Source organism: Pavona decussata, unplaced genomic scaffold, assembly GCF_977016875.1.
Source record: "Pavona decussata unplaced genomic scaffold, jaPavDecu1.1 SCAFFOLD_166, whole genome shotgun sequence".
In the NCBI taxonomy this organism is placed as follows: Eukaryota; Metazoa; Cnidaria; class Anthozoa; order Scleractinia; family Agariciidae; genus Pavona; species Pavona decussata.
In genome coordinates this window covers 520,001-547,820 of record NW_028145577.1, presented here as the reverse complement: position 1 = coordinate 547,820, position 27,820 = coordinate 520,001, and the positions used below count along the sequence as shown (strand labels likewise).

Below are 27,820 nucleotides of genomic sequence, written 5' to 3'. Positions count from 1 at the left end.
CAATTTATTTGTGGCCTAGAAATAAAGTCGCTGATTTTGTTTTTTCCCCATCACCACTGTTTAAGAACGATATTACATGATTTTTTCCTGTGACGAATGGCAAGGGTGAATGGACTTTTAAGCCTGTTTTAACATTTTCTGGTAGCCTGTAAAGAAACTATCTGATGCAAGACACTTGACATTTCCTGCCACTAGTTTTGTATGCGTTTTGACGAAGAGATGTCCGATGCTCATTTTTCTCGCAATTTCGGGTCTTACTTTTCCTTTTCGTACTCTTCCCCAGTTTAGTGCTTCAGTCTATTGTCGGACAAATATAACCAAGCTTCATCTGTCTTGCCTCGTGTTTGGCTTGGTGTGCGAAGGTGTCAATACTCTCAATATATTCGTTTATAAATGCCACTGCTGCATTTGGTTTGTTCCCTCTACTCTGTTTTCTGAATTCATGGCGCTTGGATTCTAGGAATTCTCCTACGATTTTGTTATCTTCGTCTTTTAAGATGTTATAATGTCACATTAAATGACAATGATCAGAAGCGATTTGCTTACCCATAAACAAATAAAAATTATAGCTTAAACCGATATAATTCTCATCCCACATAATTTGTAAGTTAGTCTTGGTAATGGCGTCATGATGATGCTGAAACGTCGGCTTTTTACTATAATGACAATGATATCGTCCAAGTAGCGCCAGATGTCCCTTGAGAAGGAAGATGTAGTATCAGATTGTATTATGTGTTATTCCTTTCCTCACTGTAATATATAAATTGCAAGCTCACCTAGGGGAGATTTCAAAAGCTTTCGTCTTTAAAACAGTCGTTGAGAATCTCTGAAATAAGTTTTTGTTATGCGCTGTTTTGATTAAAGCATTTTCTTCGTATTTGCTTTTAATAGAATTAAAGATCACACGATCGCTTATCTACCGGGTGTATTTCCCGCTTTTGTTTGTACCTATTGTCAAATAAAAGTCGCACTTTATAAAGGAGCAGAATTTATAATAATTACAAAGCAAAAGGGAGATTCCCTACGTGTATAGGGGTGATAGGTAAAACACAGCAGTTGGTCTGTTCACAGCGAATCCCTGAGGGAAGATGATTCTTATGACTCTGATGACAACTCTCCATTAAACGTGTCCAGCTCCTCTTTCATATTTTTTGTTTTTCAAATATGAAGTCTCTAGTGTCAGATAAACCCCAAAACTTTTATTTTCATAGGTGAGAAAAGCAATCAATTATAGATGTTTACTTCTCCTGTAACACGTCTCTTGGAACAAGTCTTTGCTCAAAGCAATGCTGATGACTACCAAAAGCCTCGAAGAGTTGTTTACTTCTCACTTCTGAGGTATTTCTTACGTCACCGCTTTGAAATACGATCGTTTCGGCCGCGCGCAAGATGAAGTCACTTTTAAGCGCCAAATTTAAAACTTTCGGTTCGATTTATTCCGCGTTGTGAATGTTTTACCGCCTAAAACCTGCACTATCAACTCTCATATAAGAAGAAGGAATTTTTAATTCATAGGCAATTAAAGTAACACTTCAACAACAACAAAAAAAATTAGATATTGGAAAAGTCATCAACACTTTACAAAGTGGTGTATGATTATTTGTTATCCAACGCTAATTAGTAATGTTCAAATAACGCGCAAAACCTGTACAAATATGAAGCAGTATTCCTACTCTTATTTCATGAATCACACATTTTCTTTTGTTATTCAACGTCCTTTATTTAACTTACATACTTCATGAATATTAAACTAACTGAAACGAGGGATTTATACAGATAAATCCCTCATTTACATTAGCAGTACTGCGAGAAACGCACACATCAGGTTGCTTCTATTGTTCTCTGTTTCTCACCTAAGTGTGACGGTACTAATTAGCCGGCGTTTGTCCCCTTGAACAAAAGATCGCCTTCATGAATAATTTCATGAAATAAGTCAGATAAATACCTCGAACGTCGGTATTAATCCATATACCGTTCTCGGTATTTATCTCTTACTTACTTATTTGCACAGTTAACAACCGGTTTGGTGTTTTGTTTTTTTGAATAGTAATAAATCGGTTTGCTATTACCCGCGTTCAGCCTGTTTCAGTTTCCCCCCACAGTCATTTTTACTTGTACTACGCATCAGAAAAGATTTAATTGGAAAGTGAATTAGTTTTGAGAAGTTTCGGTGGGTAGTATCTCTGTATATTTTTACTTGTTGTTTGCAAGTAATTTGATGTATGCATCAAAATTACTGGTCACATTACAGTGATAGTTAAAATCTAATTTAGCTTTGTTGATACCATGGTTGCCAATTTTTGACAGTTGTAATTTGGAAAATGGAATGGAAATGGAAATGGAGAAAAGTTACTTTTCTTACCGTTCTAAGAGCTACATTCAAACCAGAAATTCAAGATGGCCGCCATATGGTACTCATGACGAAATTATCCCGTCACATGACGTTATCACTTCTCTTAAAGGACCTCTAAGGAAACTTCTTTGGGCGTGCTATCCATCCATTAAGTTTCACTGCAATAGCTTTTGCATTCATTCATTGGATTGTTATTAGGGAATATTTATGGAACTCGGTTTCGATCATCTGCACATTTCAAACAGAACGGACCGAGCCTTTTTTTTTTCTTTTACTTAACAAGGAGTGAAAGGTTGAAATTTGCTGGCGAGAGATCATTGTAAACGGTTTTATTTCAAGCGTAAGCTTTTGGGGAAGATGAAGCAAAGTCTTTTTGATTGATTGTATTATTGTTTGTTTATTTTTTTGTTTGTTTGTTTTTTAAAGGTTACGCAAATTTCTAGGCGATGAATGATTGGCCCGTAATTCTAAATCCCAAGATGCCAGCAAACATTACTGGCTATTTGACAACAAATCAAAGCCACCGATTGAGCTTCTGAAACCCTGATTCCTTTCCCAAGAAGGATTTTGTGTTCATATTACAGATACCGACACTTCCCTTTAGTGAATTAGATAAATTGTTGCGCCACTGATTGGCTTAATACCCTTACGGTGGTCCCTTGAATGCGATGGAAATAAACAAGTTGCCACACCTACCATTTCAATATACTGAAGGGTTTCACGCATTCGGAAATAACGTAAAAGTGTATACAAAACAAAGTCTCAATAAAGACTAAGTGCACCATACTGGCGTAGATTTTGCCCGGTTCTGCTGTAGTTTGAAAGTAACCAGGAGTATCTCAACTCGTCTTGAAAGGATTCTATCCCAGCAGGGCTAATTACATCCAGCAATATATGGCCTGTACCTAACAATATGCCGGGTGAATGGGGACAAACTGGAGTACATTTTTCTATCCTGAAGACAATTTTCAGTGTAATGTTACAACATAGCAATGCAAAAATCAATCTATCCCTAAAGTCTTTCGATCGTTCGATTGAACGTCCGACGCAGTACCTCAAGCGGTGCGACAAGCAAGATAATGGGCTGTCGTGGGCTTGTGCTGTATACGATAAAATAAACAAAATAAACGACTTCAATAATGCTCATTAAATTTATTTGTTTAGCATAATGGCTGATTATACAACTACATTTATCAGGTATTATTCTGCTGATGTTATCGTTTTCGTTCCAACTTCAACTAGATCAAGATAGTACTCACGCTTAAACTGATTTATTAACGCACATTTAACGTTTGCGAGATCCATTTTGATAAAGTATCCAGGATGTTTCTTGCTGGTATTTATTGAATTTATTTTGGAAGGTCATTTTTTATCGAAGCTCTGCCAAACACATGGCTACGGTTTTGTGAAACATTTTTCGTATGTATCGGTAATTGACCCTATCTAGACAAGAGGGCGGTGTCGCCAATTCTACCTGCGGCGACTTTAAACCCGAACATATTTTTTTAGCGAACGCGATGACACTTGAAGAGAAAATAAATAGGCATAATGTAATGTGGTCGGTAAATGTGCATTGACTACGATGTTACCATGGCAACTAACTTTTGGATAGGCAGTTTACTTCAGAAAATGGCAATCCCTTTTGAAATGGAAAATAATTACTCTTATTACTGTTGTTTTTCTTGCATTTGATTACATTGCGTTCAATTTCAGCGCTTTTCTGAAGAGAAAAATCCGAGATGGCCGTCATTTGCCAATCTTGACGTAATTTGCTCTTGCACGTCATATGACGTCATACGACCTCCAGGCCGCACTGTCATAGCCTTAATACTTGCAAAGTAATGGAGGAGGGGCGGATTCCACCACCCCTTCCCGCTTCAGAAGACACACAAAAAGACGGTTCTAGATAGGGTTAACTTATAGATGGGGAATACAGATCTCGCAGATGTCCTATGTACGTGGCATATAGACTATTAAATCAAGCTATTGATAATATTTATAATCCGAGTTATTCTTCATCTGGGCCTGTAAGAGATTACTCTGCAGTTATAGCCGTTTGATTGAGTCTGAGCAATGGCGGTCTGGCGCACATATGGTCATCTGGTCCCTTGGGATATTTGCCAGACCAGAAGTAAACAAACGTCCAAACGTTCATCTTAGTGAATTTGGTAAGCTGTGAGAGGAATGAAGGTAAAAAAAAAAATGGAGATTACATTAAATATGATTGAGAAAGAGAAAAGCTATCTTGCATTTGAGGGCGTTGGTAACCATAGAGACGAAATCGTCCTCCTTGTTAAGTCATTAGCGAACATAATATCTGTTGCACCTCCCGCCTCCGTTGACCTTATATTCAGGTGGTGCAATTCGGTTTTCTTTTCATGTCAATTTTTATCACTTCTTAATCAAGAAATTAACCTTGAATCACTAATTAGTGTCAACGTTTCTTCATCCAGGAAGTCCTACTTTCTCTTTATTGCCGTGCATTTACTGCCTCTAAACTGTTAACATAGTTTAAGTACACTCCTTGTGACGCCAGAGAGGCCAAAGCCTCAAATGGGTGTTGTCATGGCGATTTCTCTGTGTTATGGTCAAAACTGCTCAAAACATTTTCTCCAAAACAAAATTGTTATCGGATCAACGAGAACGAAATCTTAGGGTTTTTTATTGGAAATATACAGTCCATATCAATCCTGGCCAAGCGCATTCAAAGATAATCACTGATAGTTTCTGCGTACTAGCATGGTTAGTGTTAACCAAACGAAACCATTATTTAAACGTTTTCGATGGAAATATTTTCCGGTCAGTCAAAGTAATACAACAAAGAGGTGGGAGTGTCTCTTTAGAGTTCGTATTATATCTATGTTATTTTTTTTTATGTTTCTCCACTTAAGCATTATTCATTATTAATTGCTTTTTATTTCAAGGATGTTTATAGGCTTATATTTAGTGTTTTTAAATATTTTTATCATTCATTCATTGCAGATTAGTTTTATATTTGAGGCTGTATATTGTGTTTTTATTATCGATTATTGTTTTTAATTTGACTTTTGATGATTTTGAGTGCCATTAGTTTATCAGTTTCATTCCTGTCAGATGCCACCCTCACAAAATAAATTCTTACTTACATCAAGATCTTTGCAGTTGAAGGTTGTTATCTTGCTACTTCCACATGCCAGGTCTTTATTCACAGGTACTTCAAGCTCATAAATACCAAACGGACTGACGCATTCATCTGCCCCCAGCAAAGCATCTTTTCCCCCGGTCAGTGGGTCGGTGCACAGAGCCTCCCAGCGATTATCATCCTTAGTCATGCAATAAGATCCTAAGGAGGAAAACACATCAAACAAATTACTCACCAAGTTTGTGAGAGGAGCGGCACAATTGCAGTTACTTAAATTAATTGTTCATTGTGACGTTATAATTTGTTACATTCAGCAAGGATATCCATAGCTTTATCCGTTTGTTGATTTGACTTTATTTAGTGGAAGGTTAAAGTGCTGCTCGAGGTTCAGTTAATTTTATTGGGCATAGAGTTTTTCCGATACTGCACAAGGTGATAAATAAGTGAAATTATGGAATTAAGATAAAATAAAATGAGGACTATCAGGTCCTATCAGTGGAAGGCTAACACAGAATGCTTTCGAAGACCTTTTTTTGAGTACAAATGCAATGGTAGTTTGTATGGTTTTCTATCAATTTTTTTTCCTGTCGTATATCGATGGTTGAAAGTTTTCAAAGCAAATGAAATGTCTCAGTTCATTCTCGTGTCTATCTTTTGTCAATGATTTTTTTTTTCTGATATAGATTTTCTCTTAAAACAAACTCAAGGCGAAAACAAGAAATCAATAAATAAAAGAAGCTCTTCTGTTATCTATACTGGGGGGGTGAGGAAGGATTGTGCTCACGGCGAATTTGAACCTGGATAACTTTTTCTAATATTTGAAAAAAAATGCCCCGAAACTTCAGAACGTTTTAAGAATCTATCTTGGTAAATTTTGAGAAAGCCGGTTAGTGTTGATTGACATTTATATTGCCCTGGCAAACAATTCTTGACGGGCCGTTTGTAGAGAAAATAGTAGATCATTTTTTAAAACGAAAAATCTATTTCTTACAGTAACTTTTATTTTTTAGCTCATATTAGTGTTCCTTTATTGGTTTGATTACTTTCCATTCAATTTTGGAACCTTCCTCAAGCTTCGGGGAAATCCTGAAAACCAAGATGGCAGATCAAAGTCCCACGATGTCGGCCATTTGGCAATCATGACCTAATTATTATGTCATTAATTGGTGTTGTGGGCCTCAAAGGAAACATCTCTGAGTGTACTATCTACCCTCCAAGTTTCACTTTCATAGCTTTTACACTTGCGAAGTTATGGAGGGGATACGGGATCCAGCCTGCCAAGCCCCAGGAGACAAAAAAATCCCGGTCTTAATGGGGTTAAACAAGATGTTGTTTGATCCCAAAACATGCAATACAAATCGCTGCAAAGCCATTAATACCTGGATCTTGTCCCGCTATTTTCCTCTCCAGGCACGTTTCCTCATTAGTTATTGTGAGCCGATCAAACTTGATTGACCTGGGCTCGAGACGTTGCATGTATTTCTTGATACTGTTATCACCAGAGCGAAAATACGAACTGTTACGATGACGAATTTTGAGGTGAACCTTGGCGGGAACATTGGCAGGTTGTGCATCAGGGCCAAAAAGTTCAACATATATCTAAAAAAAGAGAATGAAATGTTGAGAGTAATTTTGCCGTGAGCATGGCCTTTATTCCAAAGGAACAAAATAATCACACATCCGTTCAAGTCAAATTACAGTTACTCTGTAACTCTAAAAAATAACTACGCCAAAAAAAACGTACCTTTAACAGCCGCACGTTGTAACATGTTTGACAACTCTCGCTAATATTGATACTGAATGATGTTTTGCCATTCAAAGCAAGTTCATCAAACATCTGAAAGAAAAAAGAACATATGCCAGTATTTTTGTTTTAGTTAGCAATTAAAAATGGCATAATGTATAAGTTCATTGTCATCACCAGTGTCTTTCTGTATATCGTATATGGTATTGAAGCTCTTTACGTTCTAAGGAAACGTTTTCTGCATACGGAGAAGATTAAGGAATTTTCCTCGGCTGTCAAGTGGGGAAAGAGTTCCCAATCCATCTCCCTGAACCTCTACCGAGTAGTTATAATAGCATTGCTGGTTCCGTCAAGCTGGATTTACATTGTTAGTTGACTGGCCTTTGTAATCGTGTCAACTTATGAGAATTTCGGTCTCTCCTTGACCGAGTTTCAAGTAAATGAAATATCATACAACTAAATAACTATTTATAGAGCGAAAACTTACCCATTTGTTGTTAACGTTATCAAACGTCCACTTCTGTAAATTGGTGGTGTAAACATGGCGACTGAAACAATCCACGGCTTTGTCCTTTAAATCGTTGACCTTTGTGAGCGCTTTGGTGAGTTCAGCCACCCCAATAAGGGTTTTTATCTCCTTTGCACTCTCACTCGCTACTCGTTTAAAAGACCTCAGTGGATTGTTTCCCTCCCACAATGTACGGAACTCAATAGCTTTGTAGAATTCGTAGATTTTTCTGGTGAAGGATCTTTCCAGTTCTTCGTATGTGCTAAGAAGATTTTCAGTGAAGGTCTCCCGGAGTTTGTTGGTGATAGCAGCACCTTGTAATTGTTGGAAAAAATTATATACATCAGGCTTTGAGAAGAAAGGTGTAAAAATGCTTTAAATTGTATTTTTTATTAAAAGGTAAAAGTCTGAATATATCTTTCATTTAAAACGACCGTATAGAATGCAAATTTTACAGGGGCGTATTTAGCGGAGTGCGAAGCTGATTCAGCCATCTCTTTTCCACCACATCCCTGGATACAAACATTTCGTCTTTGAGACGAAAAAACAACTGGCTATTTCTAGACAGTTTTTGTTATTTATGATTGAACACATTGAACTGAGAATTATTTCAAATACACCGAAAGTGTATTGGTGAAGCGTAAATCTTAATTAACATTTGGCTGATTGAGTGTTTTTATTGATTAATGTTTATTAATCAACTAAAACAATCCGCATAGATACCTGGAGATTTGCCAATATCAGTAATTGCTTTTTCGGTGTCTTGAAGAACTGGAATATCAAAGTTGTATCCTCCAATGTCATTATCCAGGTCCATAACTTTAGCTATCAGGTCAATACGAGCTGATCCTGCAATAAAGAAGGATTCTATTTCTGCCTTGATGTCTGCAACCTTTGACTGTAGGGAAGCCACATCCAACAGGCAAACCAACTCCGCCGCAAACGTTTCCTTGTTCATCTCAAGTCTAGCCTTTAAGAGGTAATGGTTACGATAATCAGTGAGTGGTGCAAGTATGAACGGATGTTGGTCTCAACTATTAGGCAATGATTAATTTTTATCAATGACTGCACATGAAGTGACGTCATCTTGTAACTTCTGGGTGAAATTCACAAACCGCGGTAAACGAAGTTTAAGAAATATCATAATTGCTCTTAATGTTTAATGGCCATAATACTTTTTTGTTACATCACTCTGATATCTGGCTAATTGCTCAATTAATAAATGGAAGGGCATACAAGGATTTATTGCTGCTGTATGAACGTATACACTCGATTGCAAAAACCTTGACACCTAAAAAGTCGTGAACGATGAGACCCAACGGATTTGTGGGTAGTGTTTAAACAATATCCTCGTTTCTATCATCAATAATTTACCATTCTCGTTTTTTTTTGCAATAAAAAATACAGCGCTGACTTATATAACTATTTCTTCCAAATATTTCTCTACCAAATACTGCTTAAGGTCATTGCCTGTTTTAAACTTAGGAAAATTGCGAATTGTTTATCACTCAAATTGTCCCTTGGACAGTCTTCATAATTGAGCACGTGCAACTAACTTTAGTCATCAGCCGTTGACGAGAATAGGATATTTTGCAAATAAATTTAGTACGCTTATACCCATAAAGCCACTGGGTCTCATCGTTCACGGTTTATGCTTTTTAGGTGTCAACGTTTTTGTAATCAAGTGTATTCAAAGTAGAGGCGGGTGCGATACAACAGTTCATCGATAAAACATGATACCTGCATAATCTCGGGTACAGAAGAAACGGCAACTTGATCAAAGTCCAAATCACTGGAATCAGTTAGAGCTTTGTACTTTTCCCCAAAAGACAGCCATTTCTTGGCACTGCCAAGATATGAGTCAAGGGACTTGAGGCATACTTTACCAGATTGAGAGGAGGCAATACCAAGAGCTGAATCAATGAAATCGAGAGGGTTCTTAGATGCGATTGCTTTTCCAAATCCTGTAATACCCTGCAGTACAGCTATGAGATCATTTCTGTGGAACTTCCCTTTCTTGTACGTATCTTTCAGCAGATTTGGGAAATTTTTGATAATAGTAGTCATCTCTTCCTCGAGTGTTTTAATCGCCTGCAAGAATAATACATGAAATGGAGATTAATAAAAGAAGAAGAAGAAGAAGAAGAAGAAGACTGTGAGTGCTAGAAATGAGACATAAAGCCCCTTTTTATGACCACCCCACTAATGAAAACCGAAAAACAGCATATTTTTTTCTTTTGTTATAAGGGAAATGAACAAAGCGACCTACCCAGTTCAGTTTGCATGGAGAGACATAATCCAATATTTAACATTAACGGTTCAAATGTGAACTACCAAGAGGCAGTTAAGGGCAGTTAAGGATTGCAATTCAGGGCTAGGAAGAACGGCTCAAAACAGAAGCCAGGGAGAGTTGACCCTCAGAATCCAGTGACTCTAAGTTACTACTTGGTCTCCCCTTCTAAGTCAAGATACATGGGACGACCATTCGTTTGAGCGAAAAATAAATGACCAGACAATCTCTAGTCTGGAAATCCCTTTTTAATGTTGTCACCTTCTCCATTTTTATATTCCTCAACAAAAAGACAGATTTTACATAGTTCTAGTAAGAAGAATAGATAGAAGAACAGATTCATTTGAGTTTAAAATGTGAAAGTTTTGTTGACCAGTTTTGAAATATAAAGTAGTCACGCCTTTATGGTGTATCCTTCTCTTAAAACCATCATTTAGCCTACAGTTACCTTTATATTTAGTCTCTTTTCGCTTTTTGCAATTTCTCTGGCCTGTTCAAGGCGCTTCCTTTCTCCTTCAACAGATTTTGCTTGTACCTTTGACATTGTCACTGCCATCTATAAAGAAGCAACAATGGGGCATGAACAAAATATAAACATCCATTGTTAGCTATTGTTACATTAGTAAGCTTGTAATGGGCCCCGTTCGCCAGTATAAGAGTTTCCTAAAGCAGTGCGTTTTTTTGTCCCCCTCTTCTCTGATTGGAGTAAAAGGAAACTAATAGCGTCAAAGGTGCCAACTACATAAAAATGATTGTTTTTCTTCCATTAATCTTACTGTTATAGATGTTCCCACTTGTGAAATTGAGGCGCAATTGCTGAGTTATGAAAAATGATGTACACCACAACTAAGATCGGAGTTTTCAAGCAAATAAGAGTTAAGAAAAATGAAATGTGTTATGCCCTACAAAGACACCTCCCCATTCGCCCGGTATCCCAATTGACGAGGTAAGTACCAAAACCAAGCGTAATCTGTATCGGCTTGATAAGACAATTTTCATCTTGTGTTTATCTGGAGAGGATATTAAAATACTTTCTCAGTCTGGCTACAAATTTAATTGGAACGTTTGTTCAAACGTCCCAATTGTCGCCAAAGGGGACTCAGAAAAAAAGATAAGTATTGCCAGTTTTGAATGGGATAAATTTTAGGACACTCATTACATACTGTTAATTTAAAGATCATCCATACAGTTAAGTGAAAAATGTTAAGTATGGTTATTGGCCGTCGTGCTTTTGATAAACGGAATTCTTGCGTTTATTTCCCGAGGCTGTTCCGATGACGTTAGTGACAAGGTCTAGAACAGACGTGATAACCACAACACTGACCTTATTGAAGTTTGTGTCGACATTCTTGATTGCCATAACGTTGTTGAAAGCGTCTTCATACTCTTTGGCTGCTTCTTTGACTTTGTCCACTCTTTTCTCAAGAATACTCCACCTGACACGAGGAGCAAAGTATTTGCTCTTCCCAAATATGTTGTAGCCATCCATTCCCAAGAAATTAAGTTTTCTGTTTGCATCTGAAAATTAATGAAGATTCATTCCACTCAACGTTCAGTTCAGATTAAAAAGTGTCCTTAAGAGCCTACACAAAAAAGGCAGTTAAGACATTCCTTATTTATTATAAAATGCACGGTGTTACAGTTTTCTGCACTGCCAATGCTAGGGTGGCTCACAAGAAGAAAATCTGACCTTTCTTGATGTACTCCAGATCACTCCTTCCCTCCGTCAGGCTGACTATAAATGTCAAGATGTCCCTGCCTATCTGATCAGAGCTGTTGCTCAGCAGCAAGTCTTCAGCCTGTCTTCTCATAATTCTGATAAGCTCCACTGGAAAGCTTTTCTTGCTTGCTGCGTCTAATGTTCCATATTGAATGAAAGATTTCTGAACTGCTCCATTTTTTCCCTTTGTATTAGGAGCTAAAAAAAATATGAATGCATTATTTGGTAGCCATGATCCGTTGTTGTTAAGTTGGTAGATCGTTTAACAAAAGCTCACCTCAAATTACTACTTGGCAAAGGCCCCGACATTATTACAACACGGAAAGCATTTTATAATGATCAACAGTGAGAAAGTACGTTTTCCCCATCGATCCAGCAGGGTTGTTTGCAAAGTAACCCAATTTTGCTTCAATGTAAGTTTTTCCTTTCTTTCTAAAATCGATACTGTTACAAAAGTTAATACGAAAACGATTGTAAAACAGGTGAAACGGGACATCTTTTAAACTGCGATTACGGCATGTAGTCTCTGAGCACCAGCATAAAAATATATAAAATAACGAAAAATAGTTTTCAGGTACCTTAAAGTCATATTCAGAGGCTTCATCTTGTTAATGGATATCCATTGATAAAGTAGAAATGCTAGGGTTTCAAAAACTTATTCAAACTAGCCATTGTACATTTAAAGTCAGAATCATTCAAGAGCAGTACCGTGAAGTCTCTTGTTTTGAACACTGATACGAGCTTTGCTGGAAAGAGAAAAAGCTTTCGATGGTGAGTGGTACGCATTGTACATTATTGGCATTTTATTTTCTTACTTACTTGTTCCATCCTTTCCGTCACTTCCAGGCGGTCCATTCGCACCTCTTCCATGATATCCATCGTCAATGCACGAGTCACTGTTGAACAGATATCCCCATTGCGTATGCTTGTCGCAATCCCTCCCTCTTCCTCCTCGACTACCTGCACCACCTTATAGTATTACGCAAGACAAAATTCAGTAGAGTTAGGGTAATAGATACAGGAAATTTATAGAAACAATTTTCACAGTCTTCATATTGTTTTGAAGTCCGCTTAGAACAACGATATGCCTTAAGAATGAATGGTTATTGTGGTGATTACATGTTCGTTCATGGTGAAAAAGTGTCAGTTTTCAACGGCAACCTTGAATGTTGCTTCCCTGGGACCTAAAGGTATCCTGAGACAACAGATGAAACGTTAAGTCGAGGTAAGACTCATTATTGTCTTGGGGATTGGTCATAAGGTGTCTTTTATAAACCCCAACTAAAACAGATATGAATATATGCCACTTCTAAGCGCGCATGATGAAAATTGTTTTCTCGACGCCAAAACCTCATTTTCTGTCCTCTACACTACCGCAACAAATAATAACTTGTAAGTCTTAAGATCAAATTGTATATCCGCAAACGCTTTCTAGAGAATATCGGTTTCCTTTTAAAGACCTACTCTCTTAAAATATATGTTACGTAACAGTTTATCTTCAATAAGTAATGAAAATGACAATGAAGATGATGATAAGAATGGTGACTAAAATAATCCTGACGATAACGATGATGATGATGATGATGATGATGATGATGATGATGATGATGATGATGATGATGATGATGATGGTGGTGGTGGTGGTGGTGGTGGTGGTGGTGGGGGTGGTGATGGTAATGAACATAACATCATTCTGTATCTTAACAATTGCTAGTTTCTTCTGATTAATCACTAATGGGAAATGTTTCTGCGGGTTATCTGGTCACAGAGGTTTTCATGCTAGGGCACGTAGCTACCAGCATAAAATACCACTGTTCTGACATGGACAAACCATATTACCTTTTCCTCCTACTCCGTTGTTGGCTGCCAGGGCTCCCACTCCTCCGCAAGTCTTTAGGTCGAACTTTCCATTAAGAGTTCTGTAGCGGACATTTATACGCCCAGCTTCTCCACCAGTTCCTTAATGAATTAAAGAAATGAGTGTTTACATCACAGTGCTAGTTTGAATTTATCGTGCAATAAAATAAAATGCTCGGACGTCTTTGGTCTTATTGGACAGAGGAGGATTCAGGTTTCTAATTCTGAGGATGTTACATGAAGTGAGATGATGCAGAAATGACGTCTGTATTTTATAAACAGCAGCCTTCCTACATTACTTTAAAACAGTTAAAAAACAGTCAAACGGCTATCGAAAACCAAACAAAATTGTGGTCAGACTTGCAGTGGTAATGACGTTAGCAAAGTGTCTTTCGAATGCAAAGAAGAGTGATAACCTGTTTTTGTTTTTTTTTTTTCTTGTTTTTTTTTTTACCCAAGAAAGTTGTCAATTTCCGAGGTCCAAGCTGGTTTACTCCGTCCACTACCCAGCCCTACCTCCGTCCGGGTAGAGAAAAATGTATAACAAAGACAATGAACAGATCTATGTTATTAATAACTAAAAACCTCTATTAAGATCATTGCTAGATAAATAGGTTATTTCATTAGAAAAGATTTTGAAACCCTACCTGGTTTTCCAGCATTCCCTCCATTTCCCCCTGAATATCCCCTATTTCCAGGTCTTCCAGGTACATTACGGCATCTATAGTAAGCTTGCGATGTGCATTCGCTTGCCGATCTGTCTGATGCCTATTCAAACAACAACATTTGTGAGTTTGAATAGGACCTAAACGCATTTCAAGTCCTGGCATCTCTTATGAAACGAAATATAAATAGAGGCAGTCATTGATTAGGTTTCAGATTCAGTTAATTTTTTTAGCCCCATAGGAAAAGAGATTTTCGGAATCAAGATAAATAATCGAAATCTGGGTGTTTTCTCAGGGTTGCCATTTAATTAAAACTGTTAACTGAACTGTAAATAACGAAATTTTTCCTTACCCCGTTACCATTGTCCCGCCCTTTGCTACCTTTTCCACCACTCTGTCCTTTTTGACCATTCCCTCCATTCAAGGTTAACTCTAAATTGCCGGCAATCACGTCACAGAAAATGTCGACTGAAAAGTAACAAAAAAAATATGCAAATGGCAATGTAATTTACACCAAAATAGACAAACCTGAAAGTTGCTTTTCTCCATCTAAAGTGTGTAAAAATAGTACTATTTATCTTGAGAAAAGTGTGTTTGGTTCATTTCCCTCCATAATTTTCAGGCTAACACAGAATAAGTTATAAAATTTAGAAACATTTCCAGTTAAATTTCAAATATAGGGATTGGTGAAATTGCTCGCTTTCTGACTTTGGTGCGGTGATTGAAATTAAGTGCCCAGACTAACGAAATCGTTGATAAAGTCACTGTATGACTAAATAAGTTATTTCTTGAGGGATTGTTGTGGGTCTTAAAAAAAATTGAGTTAGAAACATTAGGCCACTTTTGAAAGGTTCGATTTTGCCACCACATAATTAGCCGATCTCCTTAAATTTTCTGTCTACCCATTTTTCTGCCCCTTTTAAGATTGTCTCTAATTAAATCACCAAGAGAACTGTTGATACAACTACTGCTTCAATTGCCGAAACGCAAGTACATCTTCAGACTTCGAATGGTCGCTTTATTGTTGAAAATTAAAGTGCTCTAATCGTACAGCAATCAAACATGAAGAACCAAATTTCTTAAGACAACAACTGCGAGTGGCCAGAATAAATTTCCTCAAAAAAGTTAAACGCCTTTCCCCCTAAAACTCGTTTTGCTAAACAGTATATTTCAAACACCTCTCGTATGTTTTCCTTTTTTTTTTTACATATAAAAATCACATACAGACTACTTTCAATAACAGTTTATCCGATCCGTATCCTTTTATTATAGGACTTACCCTGCGGACCATCAAGACCATTATTACCGTTCTTCCCGTGTTGTCCTGTACCCGCGGGAGTTTTATAAACATCAGGTTGATGAGGAGTAGAGAAAGAAAGTTTGCCTCCTGGAGTCGAGAGAATCTCCCGTGCGTATATTTTGACGTTTTTTATTCCGTAGAGTTCGACCTTGTCCTGAAATTATGATAAATGTCTCAATACCATCGCCAACAACTGCGCGACATATTCGGGACTTTTGTTACGCTCTCTGGCGCTAAATTCGGAATCTCATCTAACAAAGCGCAAAAAACAATAAAGAAAGTAGGCAAAAAATACATTCTTCTTTTATGAGCGTTCTGTTCAGTTTACCAGTTACTATTCATATGGCTTTTGTAGAAGAGATGATAACAAAGCAAATGTGACCTTTGCTATATTTTTAGCTCTTTTAGAAGTATTATCATTTGGTGCCTTAAAAGTAACGATTTCGGCCCTCCTTTTAAATGGGACTAACACTTTTGGATGAAGTTTTTGAAGAAATAAGGGTTAAGCACGAAACTATTCATATGGTTATTTTTGTTTGATATGTGAATATTTCAATGTTGAGTGGCAATATCTACATAATCCGATTTTGTAAACTTAACCCTACTCAAACTGGCCCGTTTGCGGTCTTCTTCGACGGTGATAATCAGCATTTACAACCTCCGAAGGAAGAATGGGATAGAGTATAATAATATCTGATAGAGGTTATTGAACAGTGTAAACTACAATATAATACAATACGACATACAAGACAACACGTAAGTACGGTTTGTGCTACACGGAATTTTACCTGTATGTAAAGTGTGTCTGCAAGAATCTCCAGCTGCTCAATAAGGGCCACGCCCTTCTTAATTTCCTTTCCGTCAAAAGCGGATGATTTCTGCACTAATCGCTCTTTCAAGTATTTGGCATGAATGATACGACCGACAGCCCGATATTTACCTAAGATATAAGAATATACAGATAAGTTTCTTTAAGGGGTCCTTTGATTGGGAGACAAAGGCAGGCATGTACATACGGTTTCAGTCAGAATACCTGAAACTGCACTAAACAGGTTGTTTTATCTTACATTTATTTTCAATGTTACGTGCATAGCGACCATCTTTCGACGTGCCACCTTTGGACATGATATTCCATGAAACCAGGTCTAAGTCTTAAATGTAAATACAACTGATTTATTAACAGTTGAACTCCACTTTGGGCATTATAAAAGTTGGGTTTATTTATCTTCAGAGTGCTGTGGAAGTAATATCAAGGAGTCAATTTGAGATCAATAAATCAGCGGTTTTAAAATTTAACGCCTTTCGGACAAAACGACCGAATTCGTCTGGAAGTTTCGGAACAAAGACGATTGGAAGCGGTCAAATAGTTTAAATTTTACTGAGAGCCGTGCAAAGATAGCATTTTAACATTACTATTAGTCATTTAAGGTAAATAGTTGTAGTTGGTTTGAAGTTTCTTTTGCCAATAAATGGAAGTTTTTCCGACCTTTCTAGTTGAAACGAACGGTCTTTCAGCTGTTTATCCAGTATATCGAAAGATGGCATGTCCAAAAATTGCAGCTGTTCTCTGCCATGTTAAGTAACACTAAAGTGGCTAAACCAGTCGCTTCTCTGCGATTTGTGATCGATTACTCGCCATTACCGGATTTTCATCGGTTACATACTTAGACATATACTTTATTTCTTTTTCATATCACAGCAAAATTCTTGGTTTCTTTACCTTGTTGAGGTCACTTGCAACGATCTTTGTTCAATTTTTCATCGGACAGTTTTGTGTTCCTGCGAAAATTTCCTATGTTTGTCCGCTACTCACCACAACAGTTTGCAAAACTTTGTTAGTCTTTTGTCGACAAGTCATTCTGGCTGGAATTTAGACTCTGTTCACGTGCATCAGCCATACCAAATGGTGACATCATTCGCGCGTCTATATTCTAATCACAAACTCCGATCCACTAAGCAAAACACGAGTTTAAAACTGTTCATTGTATAAAGCAAGGTAAACGCACTATGTGAAAATATGGTTCATTGGCGAGGACCCGAACCTTAAGGCAGACGTGATAGTGCGGGCAAAATAGTACAGCTTACTCTTATTACATCGCTAAGAGCACGTGGTCACTCACTCGGCACGGAGAATTTGATTTTATTTGGGATTTCTTAATTTAACTCCACTGCTTTCCAACCTTGCAGATAGGCAAGAGTTTGTTTTTCAAATAGTAGCATGATCTCTATTTTTTTTGTTTTTTGTTTTTACTTTTTCAATTTGGGTTATACAATCTCAAGGAAACCTCCCCTTACAGTCATTAATATGCAAATTATACAAGAATTTAAAAATCTTTCTTACCCCATTAGTTAAGAACTCACTGAATCAACCTATATTTTAGCCAAATAAGATACGTTTCAAGTTTTATAGGCGAAATTTATATGATTTGTCTGAACAATAGGCAGTTTTTACTAACCGTTTGACATTTGCACAATTGAAGGAGTGAGAAGCCAACTGGGCAATGGGACATCATAATTCGTTGGCAAGCCTCCTCCACTCTTCTGATGGTTGACACAGGGACCTGAATAAAAAAAAAAATACATGCTTTACCTTTCAATACAGTATATTAAAAAGTCGTCACTATAGAAAATTCAATTTGCTTGGAGCACGTTTGCTATTTATTTAGCCCAAGAACAAATGCAGTTTTGTTTGTCGAGTCTTTGAACCACGTTCAAAATGCCACTAATCCAACATACACCGGGAACAACTTGCGTTATTGTTCATAATTCCTGGTATCATATATTCGTACAAGAAATTTTGAAGAACCCTGAGCACCTGTTTAGAGAAAAAATAGGTTGTGCTAACTAATTTATATTATGGGTTTTTCAGTTTGGTATTTGTTTGTGAGCGTGTGTTTGCATTCTTGCAAGGGCCACCCCTTGCCAAGAGAACAGCTTCTCTTTGGATGATCTTTTAAATATAACAAGTAGACTTTCTTAGAGACTTGCAAATTAATCTGCACCCACCAGGTGTTAAACGACCGGGCCGCTAAGCTTGAAGTGATACTTAAGTATTTCTTCCGTCCGTTCGAAATTGCCTTAGACGCCTCGTCGCGCGCTTCAAATTGCTTAAACGCCCTTTGAATGAGAGACAAAAAGTAGTAGTGTAAGTAGTTTGAAGAGCGCAACCGGGTGGCCAAGGCAATTTCAAAAGAAAGGTGCACGGAACGAACAGCTAGAGCATCATTCAACAGGCGTTGAAGGAAAAGTGTCTTGATTTTTTCAGGCTGAAATTTAAGCTCCTCTAAAGTTAAGCTCTTCTAATTTACTGAGTGTGTAAGTAGTTTGAAGAGCGCAACCGGGTGGCCAAGGCAATTTCAAAAGAAAGGTGCACGGAACGAACAGCTAGAGCATCATTCAACAGGCGTTGAAGGAAAGTGTCTTGATTTTTCAGACTGAAATTTAAGCTCTTCTAAAGTTAGCGTTCAACGAAGACAACCAGTTGTTAGCAAAGCCATGAAACGTGCTTTCGCTAAAATCTGAAGGCTATTAGTGCTTTCTGAGGAAATTTACTGCTGTCTTCCTCGACACGACATGAGTACCAACGTTGGGCAGTATTATTCAAAAGTAAACACAGTGGAAATAAAAATCCTTGGAATCGCCTTGAATCGATTAAAAAAGAACGCAAGACACAAACAGCCATGCAAAGGAGTTTAAGGATAATTCCTAATTTTGCCTTCAAATAGGAAACGTTTCTCTCTCATACAAAACCTCATAATTTCGCTATTATGCAACAGTTAACGTGGCGCTCAAGTGACAGTACGTGATTGTAGCATTACAAAGATGAACAAGGGCTGGTCGACTTGTGCTCGATCGTTACTCGAATGGGAGCTCAAATGAAATGAGATTCATTTACCCTAGCCCTGCAAGCAAGATAGTGTGTGTACTGCGGAATTTGCTTCACCCATAATGACCAATGACAATTATTGCTCGTCGATAGCGGCTTTTCACGCTTCTGCGTAACAAAAAACTGTGTTTTATAAGCTCTATTCAGTGCTCTCTATTCAAAACTTTCTTTTGTAAATTCCATGTCGAAAATTCTAGCTTCCCGCTTCATCAGCGATTCCAAACATCACGAAACCACAAAAGGTGTCTTGAGTCCGTGATGAAACACTTACCCGCGTTTCTGCCGAACTATTTCTAAAGTAAAAACGGGAATCGTCCAATTTCCGAAACTCATGCAAGTAAAAAATCTGTCGCTATGGTAATATCAAATTCAGTGAATCCTAACCTACTATACCAAATTGTTTCTAGATAAATTCCTGAGACGTTTGCGTCTATAGACACAAAGACAGGGTCCAAGGGCTCGATTTGTAGCCTTCCCAACCAAATCCTGTCTAGATCGCTTTTTTTCTTTTCCTTTTGAGTGCTAAAGTGAGGTGTTGGGTGAATGGGAGAAACCCCTCCCCAACTTTTACACTGGTGTTGGATTTCTTGATTTTTCCCAGAATTGACCAGAAGCTGACCTAAATCATTGGAATGATACTTAAGTTATTCGGAAACGTTAATATTGTTCACCAAAAAAAAAAAAAAAAAAGAAATTAATACCCGAATGTCTGAAGAAATCTGTCTGTCACAATTTGGGTTGCAATGGTAAGTTTAAACACTACATTTTTTCAAATAAGTTTTCTAAAAGAAGTCAAAACAGTTTGGTGGCGCTTAACTTGTTCAATAACAGAAAGTTAATAAAACAATGTTACTCCTGCGTATGCATTGGTACATTGGCTCTTGAAGGATGCCACGATAAGCTAAATTATAATAAAACGTGAAAGGAGAAAGTTTTTAATTACCTTTTAACATGTTTCGAAGCGCCTCAGCAGCTATTCTCATTGCCTCTTGTTGTTCTGTGTGCATAAACGGCAAGATAAACAAACACAATTTAGACCGCCATTACACCTAACTAATGTGAAAAGGGAACACTCCCGCTTACATTTCTCGGAGTATCAAACATTTATTGTAAATGTTAATGGCATATAAACGAATTGAATTGAATTGAATTGAATTGAATAAAACCCACCTAGATTACCAATCAAACGACTGAAATTTTAGTGTGTGAGGTGCCGGGATCAGAATTCATGACGAACTAAACTTTTAAGTTTACAAGTAATCCTATGTGAAAATATTGCCCTTGCACTTACTACGAACATCTTTTGCTCTCTGTTTCTTGGGGATATAGAAAATTAATTTTAAGTAGGGCGATCAATATTACCAAACCTCCCGAAACATTAGAGTGCAAGTTGGCGGAATCAGAATAATTTATCCTGTGCTTCTACTGCGAGTTCGGCTGTGGTGTAGGTTTTATCAAAGCGAGGAGCATGCGGACAACTCTGGTCATAATCAAACCCTATCTGTGGCCACGGGTAAGAAAAAGGGTTGGGTGGGGATGGGGCGAATTCTGCCCCCACTACATAACTTTGCAAGAATAAAAGCTATGACACTGAGACTTAGAGGATAGATACTACGTCCAAAGATATCTCCTTTGACGCCCTCATCACGAAGTGCTGACGTCATAATTAGATCATATTTGGCAAATGGTGACCAACTTGGTTCCGCCATCTTAGATTTCTAAATGGTTCCCAAAACTTCAGAAAAGCGCCAAAATTGAACGAGAAGTGATCAAAACCAATAAAGAAATACAAACATGAGCTAAAATATTAATTAAAAGTAACAAGAAGGAAAGTGACTTTTTTTGAATTCAAAATGGTATTTTCTATTTATCTTAATAAACCTACCTGTTAAAAATTGCTTGCTATGATCACATCGAAACCAATCTGCACTCAATGACCACATCAAATAGTGATGTGCTAAGGCTCGTCCATTACCATTTTATTATATTTTAAAAAAGCGTTTTTTTTTTCAAACAATGGGCAATTCTAAGGTCACGTTTTCTACATACAAGACTTATAAGTTATAAGTCAAGTCAATGTGAAGTCAATCGCATTATTCATTTATATACACTCTGTTGTAAAAACGTTAACACCTAAACCATGAACGATGACACCCAACGAATTTGTGGGTAGTGTTTAAAAACTGGCCCTTGTTGGCCAACTTGACACTTTAAGGAAAGCTTGGACAGTTTCCATCATTCACCACGTGCAACTAATTTTGGCTAACAACCGTCGCGCGAGAATATAATATTATGCAAAGAAATTTAGTACACTCCCACCCATAAAACCATTGGTCTCATCGTTCACGGTTTAGGCTTTTTAGGTTTCAACGTTTTTGCAATCGAGTGTATACTCGACTGAATATACGTAAGCGTGATCGTAAATGTTGTTGGGGACCCTAAGAAATTATGTGGTGATCGATGTATGCGCATGCTAATTAGAGCTAATTAGCATTCGAATACTTCGTGTTTTCTCTTTTTCCGCGAGAAAGATGTAAAAAAAAAAGACCCACGTGCTTTTATTTTCCTAGCAAGAAGAAAGCAAATAAGATCATAGACAAACTCTTTCCAAAAAGCTGTTAAGTTTTATCCATATCTTCTTTTTTAATCGAGTGTATTTATGTTATGTTTTAATAATTCGCTGTTACAGAACTGCTATAAAACTTACGTTTTGCCGCCGCTTTTGCCGCTTCTGCGACCTTCTGCGCCACAGCTGTACGTTGCAAAATTCACAAGAAAAAACAAAATATAAAACATGCACAGAATAAACGATTTCACATTCAAATGCTAAACAAACACTCAGTGAAGAAATGATCAAAATCATTGGAAATACTTTAAGTCTAACCTCAATCCAATCCAATTGGACGCACTGTCTTTGAAATAACCGTAGACTTAAAACATGTGGCATAAGACACTTTTTTTCGAAAATCCTTTTTCAAATCATTTAATGCAACATTTAACTGAATATGTGACATTTAAGGTGGCGGAACACAGTTTGCGCGCGCTTTACAGATTCTCTTAGTGGTGCTATTAAGCGCGCGCCAGGGTTGTGGTAAGCAAAAACTATCAATCCCTCGATTTTATACCAAATGGATAACAAAGGTGAGTTTTTGCTCTTAAAATAACTCAGTTTCTCGTTTGTGAATCCTTCTTCATTTATCATCGGACAAAGAAAGTGAGTTCATGAAGAGTAAAGCCTTTTTGCACGCTTTTCATCTCTGCTGAGAAAAACTAATTAAAAGCCACGCATACGCATTTGACCAAAAAATTGTGACTGGTTGTTTTAATGGAAATGAACTGTTTTCAAAGGAACCGCTCGTTAAAATTTCGTGACATTTGACAAAACAGTAGTTATCCAAAAGCATAACTCGCCTTCAAACAAAGGGTATCTTCATAAAACATTAAAGTGCAAAGCCAAAATTTACAGAAGATCTCTATGTTAAAAGTACATGAAAGCAGCCTCACTATGTCAGTATTTTGTGAGTTTTTCTGGATACAAAAACTGGAAAAAAATCTAGCGAGTGCATTTTCTAAAAATTAAGTAAAACCATTATTTCTGGACTGTTACTGGCTTGCTGCGTTACCGTAGCAACGGCACTTTGCTCAACAAGAAGTATCAAAATTTATTCCTTCTTAGCTAATCTTGCACCATGCTAATTTCGGGTACTCACAAGTACGTAGTTTTCAAATAATGTTTACTAACACCTGTATACTGGAAAACTATGTTCGGCCACCTTAAATGTAATACGTTTATATTATATTTTAGGTTAAGTTATGTAACTGCAGCTATAATACGAAATGTGTCCCTGAGAGAAAAACCGTGACAGCGAACCCAACCAAAAATTAACTGTTCAAATTAAAAACGCCTGTGATTATTTCGTAAGTTTAATCTCTAGGGTAGAAAGCTACGGATGATAACTATTTTACTCACCCCACCAGGGTAAAAACCCCTGTACAGCTGCATCTCCACCATCTGGCAGTGCCATTGGATCGATCGGCTGAACTATGTACAAAATAAAGAAATAAAAATTAAAAAAAATACTAATAACCAATGTAAAAAAAAAAAAAAAAAATGGAAAAAAAAGGCTGAATTTATTTATTTGCATAGTCACGTCACCGATTTTCATTGTGAACAGATCTGATATGTACCCAAACCTATATAAAATCGACGAGGGTTGCTGAATTAAGGGTGACGGATTAAAACAAAAATTCCACTTTATGATGAAAATACCTTTTAAGAATCGGCTTCCATGACAACTTTACATATATAGGAACAAAGAAATATGAGCAGTCACTGAATCTTTGGACTCCCTAGTTAAAATATCCCACCCCCTCCTCTCAGTGACCTTGTACCTTTGGTTTAACCGTTAGAAATATGTTAAAACAGAATAAAATTATTGGATATTATTATTGGTACTACTAACCCCCTAGACTGGTAGCGCAGAATACCGACAGGAACAGAAGCGGTAGAGGATTCATTTTCCTGTAAAGATTCCGTAAAAGTAAGTAAAACGTTTTACGTTTAACAGTTCGCCAGTGACTTGACATCCTCCTAAAAAAATGGTTTCAGATAGACCTTAACCTTTTTCCGTATTGTTTTAAATATTGACTATATATATTTTTATAAATACGCGTTGCGGTGTTTTCAACAGGCCTAAGAAATATTGAACATACATTATGGGTAGATAACGTAAGAAAAGGAATATAACATTGTTGTCAAATGGTTTGGGGCAAGCATGTTGCCATTGTACATGTGGACAAAAATACATCCACAAATTTTTATTTATACCACAATGAAAAAAAAAATGTAACAAAGATAAAGCAAAAAAAAAAAAAAGAAAGAAAGAAAAAAAAAAAACTCGTATATTTTCATTGAGATATCAATCTTATTGTCGTCAATGTCATGATCAGAAAATTTTCATGGTTTGTGTTTTCGCGAAATTAACGGCAGAACTGAAAAATGGAGACGAAAGAAAAATAAATTTGTTTTTGTTTGTAAGTTACGTTTAACTTTATATCAGCTGCAAATTCGTATTGGTCAGATAAAGTAAATCAAAGTATTATATTACGCCAATCGCAATGAAAAAAATGGTCCTAGCTACATGTGAAAATATTATCCGGGAAGCCCCCTGAAAATAAAATAAAATAAAATAAAAAAAGCTTAGGGAATCAAATCAAAGAGCGCAAAAACTGTTATCACTAATCTAGATGTTAAAAAGGACCCATTCCATGAAGGGACACTGCAAAATGTGGTGTAAAAATGTTTCTTTCTTAGCCAACCCCTCCAATCTGTGAGAGGGTGCTTGAAAAAAGTCTCTATTTCACTGACACTCTGGAAAGATACGAATCTAAACAACACTTACCACCTACTCCAATGGTGTCCACAAAACGGAATGCTAAATGATTTGTTAACGTCTCGTTTTATTGATTCTGAGAATATTACAGAGCATAATCTGCCCTTATTTGGTTGAATTGTAAAATGTGAAATATTTGGATTCCTGCAGGTTACACTGCAAACCTAATTTTAGCGTTGTACCCCTAAACTGGAAAGAATGTGTTTCTTTGTTGTTCCGTCAAAAAAAAAAAAAAAAAAAACATCAACTTGGTAAGTTCTCATTAATTTTGGAGAAGGGAGTAAATTATCTTCAAAACCAATGTCTTGTGCGTGCAAAAAAAGGAAAAAAGAATTTTCTCCATATTTGTGTACCTCTTCGCCAAAACCAAAATAACTTTTGTTAGGGTTTGTGTTTTTGATCGTTCAACCTTAATCGTTTTGTCTCACGATGGTGTTACCTAGGTGTTATACAGTCGATTGCGCGGATCCCCATCAATGTGACACTGTGACACACTCATCTGACAGCGATCAATTTCGTAACTTGTAATTACCATTTTAAACCGCGATGAATAACAACTGTCAGGAAATTTTATTTCTTATTACAATTTTTTTTCCTTTGGTTGGGGGGAGGGGCTTGAACTGAGGGTATATAAGGTAGAAAACATGCCATGGAAAAGAAGTCTCGATCGCCCAGCTGTCTGAAAACTTAATAAATGTTATTAGCCTATCTTCCTTTTAATTTCCTGTCGGGATGTCGCCATGTTTATTACATGTATGTATGGTATTTGTTTTCGTCCATCGCGCTTAAACGTTTGATAAAAGAACAAATTAAATCACGGAGAACGAATTAAAATTACTGACAAGAATAAGAAAATTACTCTTCCCTTTGAAATGTTTTGGGTTTCGTGGAGATTTAAAAGCGCCTCTTTTTTTAAATTTTCCCTTTTCTCTCATTGGAAATATCACAACAAAATAGAATAGGACAAGCGAGTCTTTGTACGCTATTTAGCAACGTTCTATTCGAAAATGAATTCGTACGAGCCCAGCTACAATATTATTATGGAAATTAAGGAGAAATGTAGAAAGTTATTTGTTAAGTACTTGGTTGCAATTTCCAGTATCGTCAAATAACACTGAGTTTTTTTTTTCTTTGAAGAAAAAAAGAGTGTAGCTCGAGTTGAATTCTCTGGACTAAACATTTAAGTAAAAGTCCGTTATTCCAATGAATGGTGATCCGACTAAATGTTTGCATAGTGGCAGGTTGCATTTCACAGAGAAAAGTTAGCGCTATAAAAATATTTTAGACCTGTATTCTGCTGTCACTAAAAGTGGTTCGTTATTCCAATGAATGGTGATCTGACATGTTTGCATGATAGCAGGTTGCATTTCAGAGGGAAAAGTTAACGCTATGGAAATATTTGACACCTGTATTCTGCTCTCACTGAAACCATTACCCTGATAAGCTAAGAACTTCGCTCCTAGCATCGTAAAATGAATTTTTGAGACAGCGCCTTTTATACTTTGTGAATCCTTCACCTATTACTGATTTTCTGACAGATTATTTCTATACAGTGAAATTATCTAACCAATGACAATTGTGTTCTAGTTGGTTGACTCTGGTATCCATTGATGCCTTAGTTGTGGATTAACGTTTTAAGTTTGCGTTTTTGCATTGCGTTATCGAAGAGAGCGTGTAGCGATTTTAATGTCCTACAAATGTTACAATCGATGAAAATAATACGAACAGAATAGACCACCTATGAGTAATTTTGCGACTATGATAGTATTCTGGTCTACAATATCTAACTCAAGACTTTCACTTGCGTTAACGTTACATATCCTTGCAGTTATTCAAAATAAGCCATGAGGATAAAATAGCAGCTATGAAGTTATCCACAAAAATCAATAGCAATAACAAGTTACAACTCTCAGGGCTCTCACTTTCATCAGTTGCATTCAGTGAAATATTTTTAGTGTATTGCAGCAGGTAACATTGAAAAAAAGAAAAGAGGAACCTAACGCCACCTTAAACATTGACATAAACGATAAACCTGTCTTGTACTCTAACAACGACTTCAATCCAAAAGCATATTTTTGGCACTTCTTGATTGTCACCTTTCTAATAAAACTCTTCAGCTTTCTAAAAGAAACCATTATTGTAACCACTCGTTTACGCAACAAAAGAACAATATCAGGACAGGATGATCGAAAACTGACAATGGGAGTGTCAAGTTCAGTTGCATGAGGATTTCTATCAGGTAAATGGACTTGTAGATGTGTGTTCACGTTTTCCCTTTTTTGGGAAAATTGAGAATTACTGATGATGTTTTTTTTTCCCGAGAAATGACTTATAGTGGATATTTTTTCTCGGTGCTCTGGGCAATTCAATTACATTTAAGCAATTAAAGTTATAATCACTTATCCAGGTGAAATATTGTGTGCAGCTTTGACAAGCCTACAATAAATTTCCCACGAGGATGGCCCTTAAACTTATCAACTTCTTAATACTGTGAAACACCAAGAGAAATGGAAGAATAGAACTAATTAAATAAGCTCACAGAAGCTTTCAAAAACCTACAATAGTTCGCCCTCTACGTTTATGAAAGCTCCACTTTGGTTAAGACTTGATGATTTTTTCGGAGAATGTAACAAATGCACCTCTGTCCATTAATCTAATTGATTCTTGTGACAGTTTGGAGAGTTCAATTGCGTCTTAATCTCCTTGGCATTGTCACTGACCATTCATTGGCAAAAGGTGTTTTAAGGGAAGCTTGTTTTAAACCAGAGGTTTCAGGAAGGAAAAGATTCTTGAAGTTTGTTACACCGATTGTTGCTCCTGAAAATATGCCATGTGTTTGCATGGCCTCTTGAACGGAGTGGCACCTAACCGTCTTGCAGAATGTTTTCCAGTACTTCCTTTTGTTTCGTCTTGGAGTTTTCTTTCTCGCTGAGTATTTTAGACATCTGACGTAGCTGTTGATGCGATGCAACGGCGTAACTGT

At 36.9% G+C, this 27,820-nt stretch overlaps 1 protein-coding gene across 1 annotated transcript; it reads right to left on the bottom strand.

Moving 5' to 3' along the window:
- Positions 1 to 4,132: 4,132 nt before the first annotated feature.
- LOC146464271 (uncharacterized) lies at positions 4,133 to 24,860 on the bottom strand. Its single transcript, XM_085130008.1, has 22 exons — positions 24,847 to 24,860; positions 23,908 to 23,966; positions 23,415 to 23,486; positions 22,152 to 22,196; positions 20,388 to 20,441; positions 18,015 to 18,119; positions 16,347 to 16,498; positions 15,538 to 15,712; positions 14,611 to 14,726; positions 14,241 to 14,361; positions 13,576 to 13,695; positions 12,556 to 12,705; positions 11,707 to 11,934; positions 11,341 to 11,534; positions 10,465 to 10,572; positions 9,467 to 9,817; positions 8,450 to 8,696; positions 7,706 to 8,040; positions 7,219 to 7,311; positions 6,854 to 7,073; positions 5,479 to 5,675; positions 4,133 to 4,526 (listed from the first exon to the last, which is right to left on the bottom strand). The coding sequence occupies exons 2-22, from the start codon at positions 23,960 to 23,962 to the stop codon at positions 4,389 to 4,391; spliced, it is 3,276 nt and encodes a 1,091-aa protein (XP_084986134.1). The 5' UTR covers positions 23,963 to 23,966; positions 24,847 to 24,860; the 3' UTR covers positions 4,133 to 4,388.
- Between the last annotated feature and the right edge of the window lie 2,960 nt (positions 24,861 to 27,820).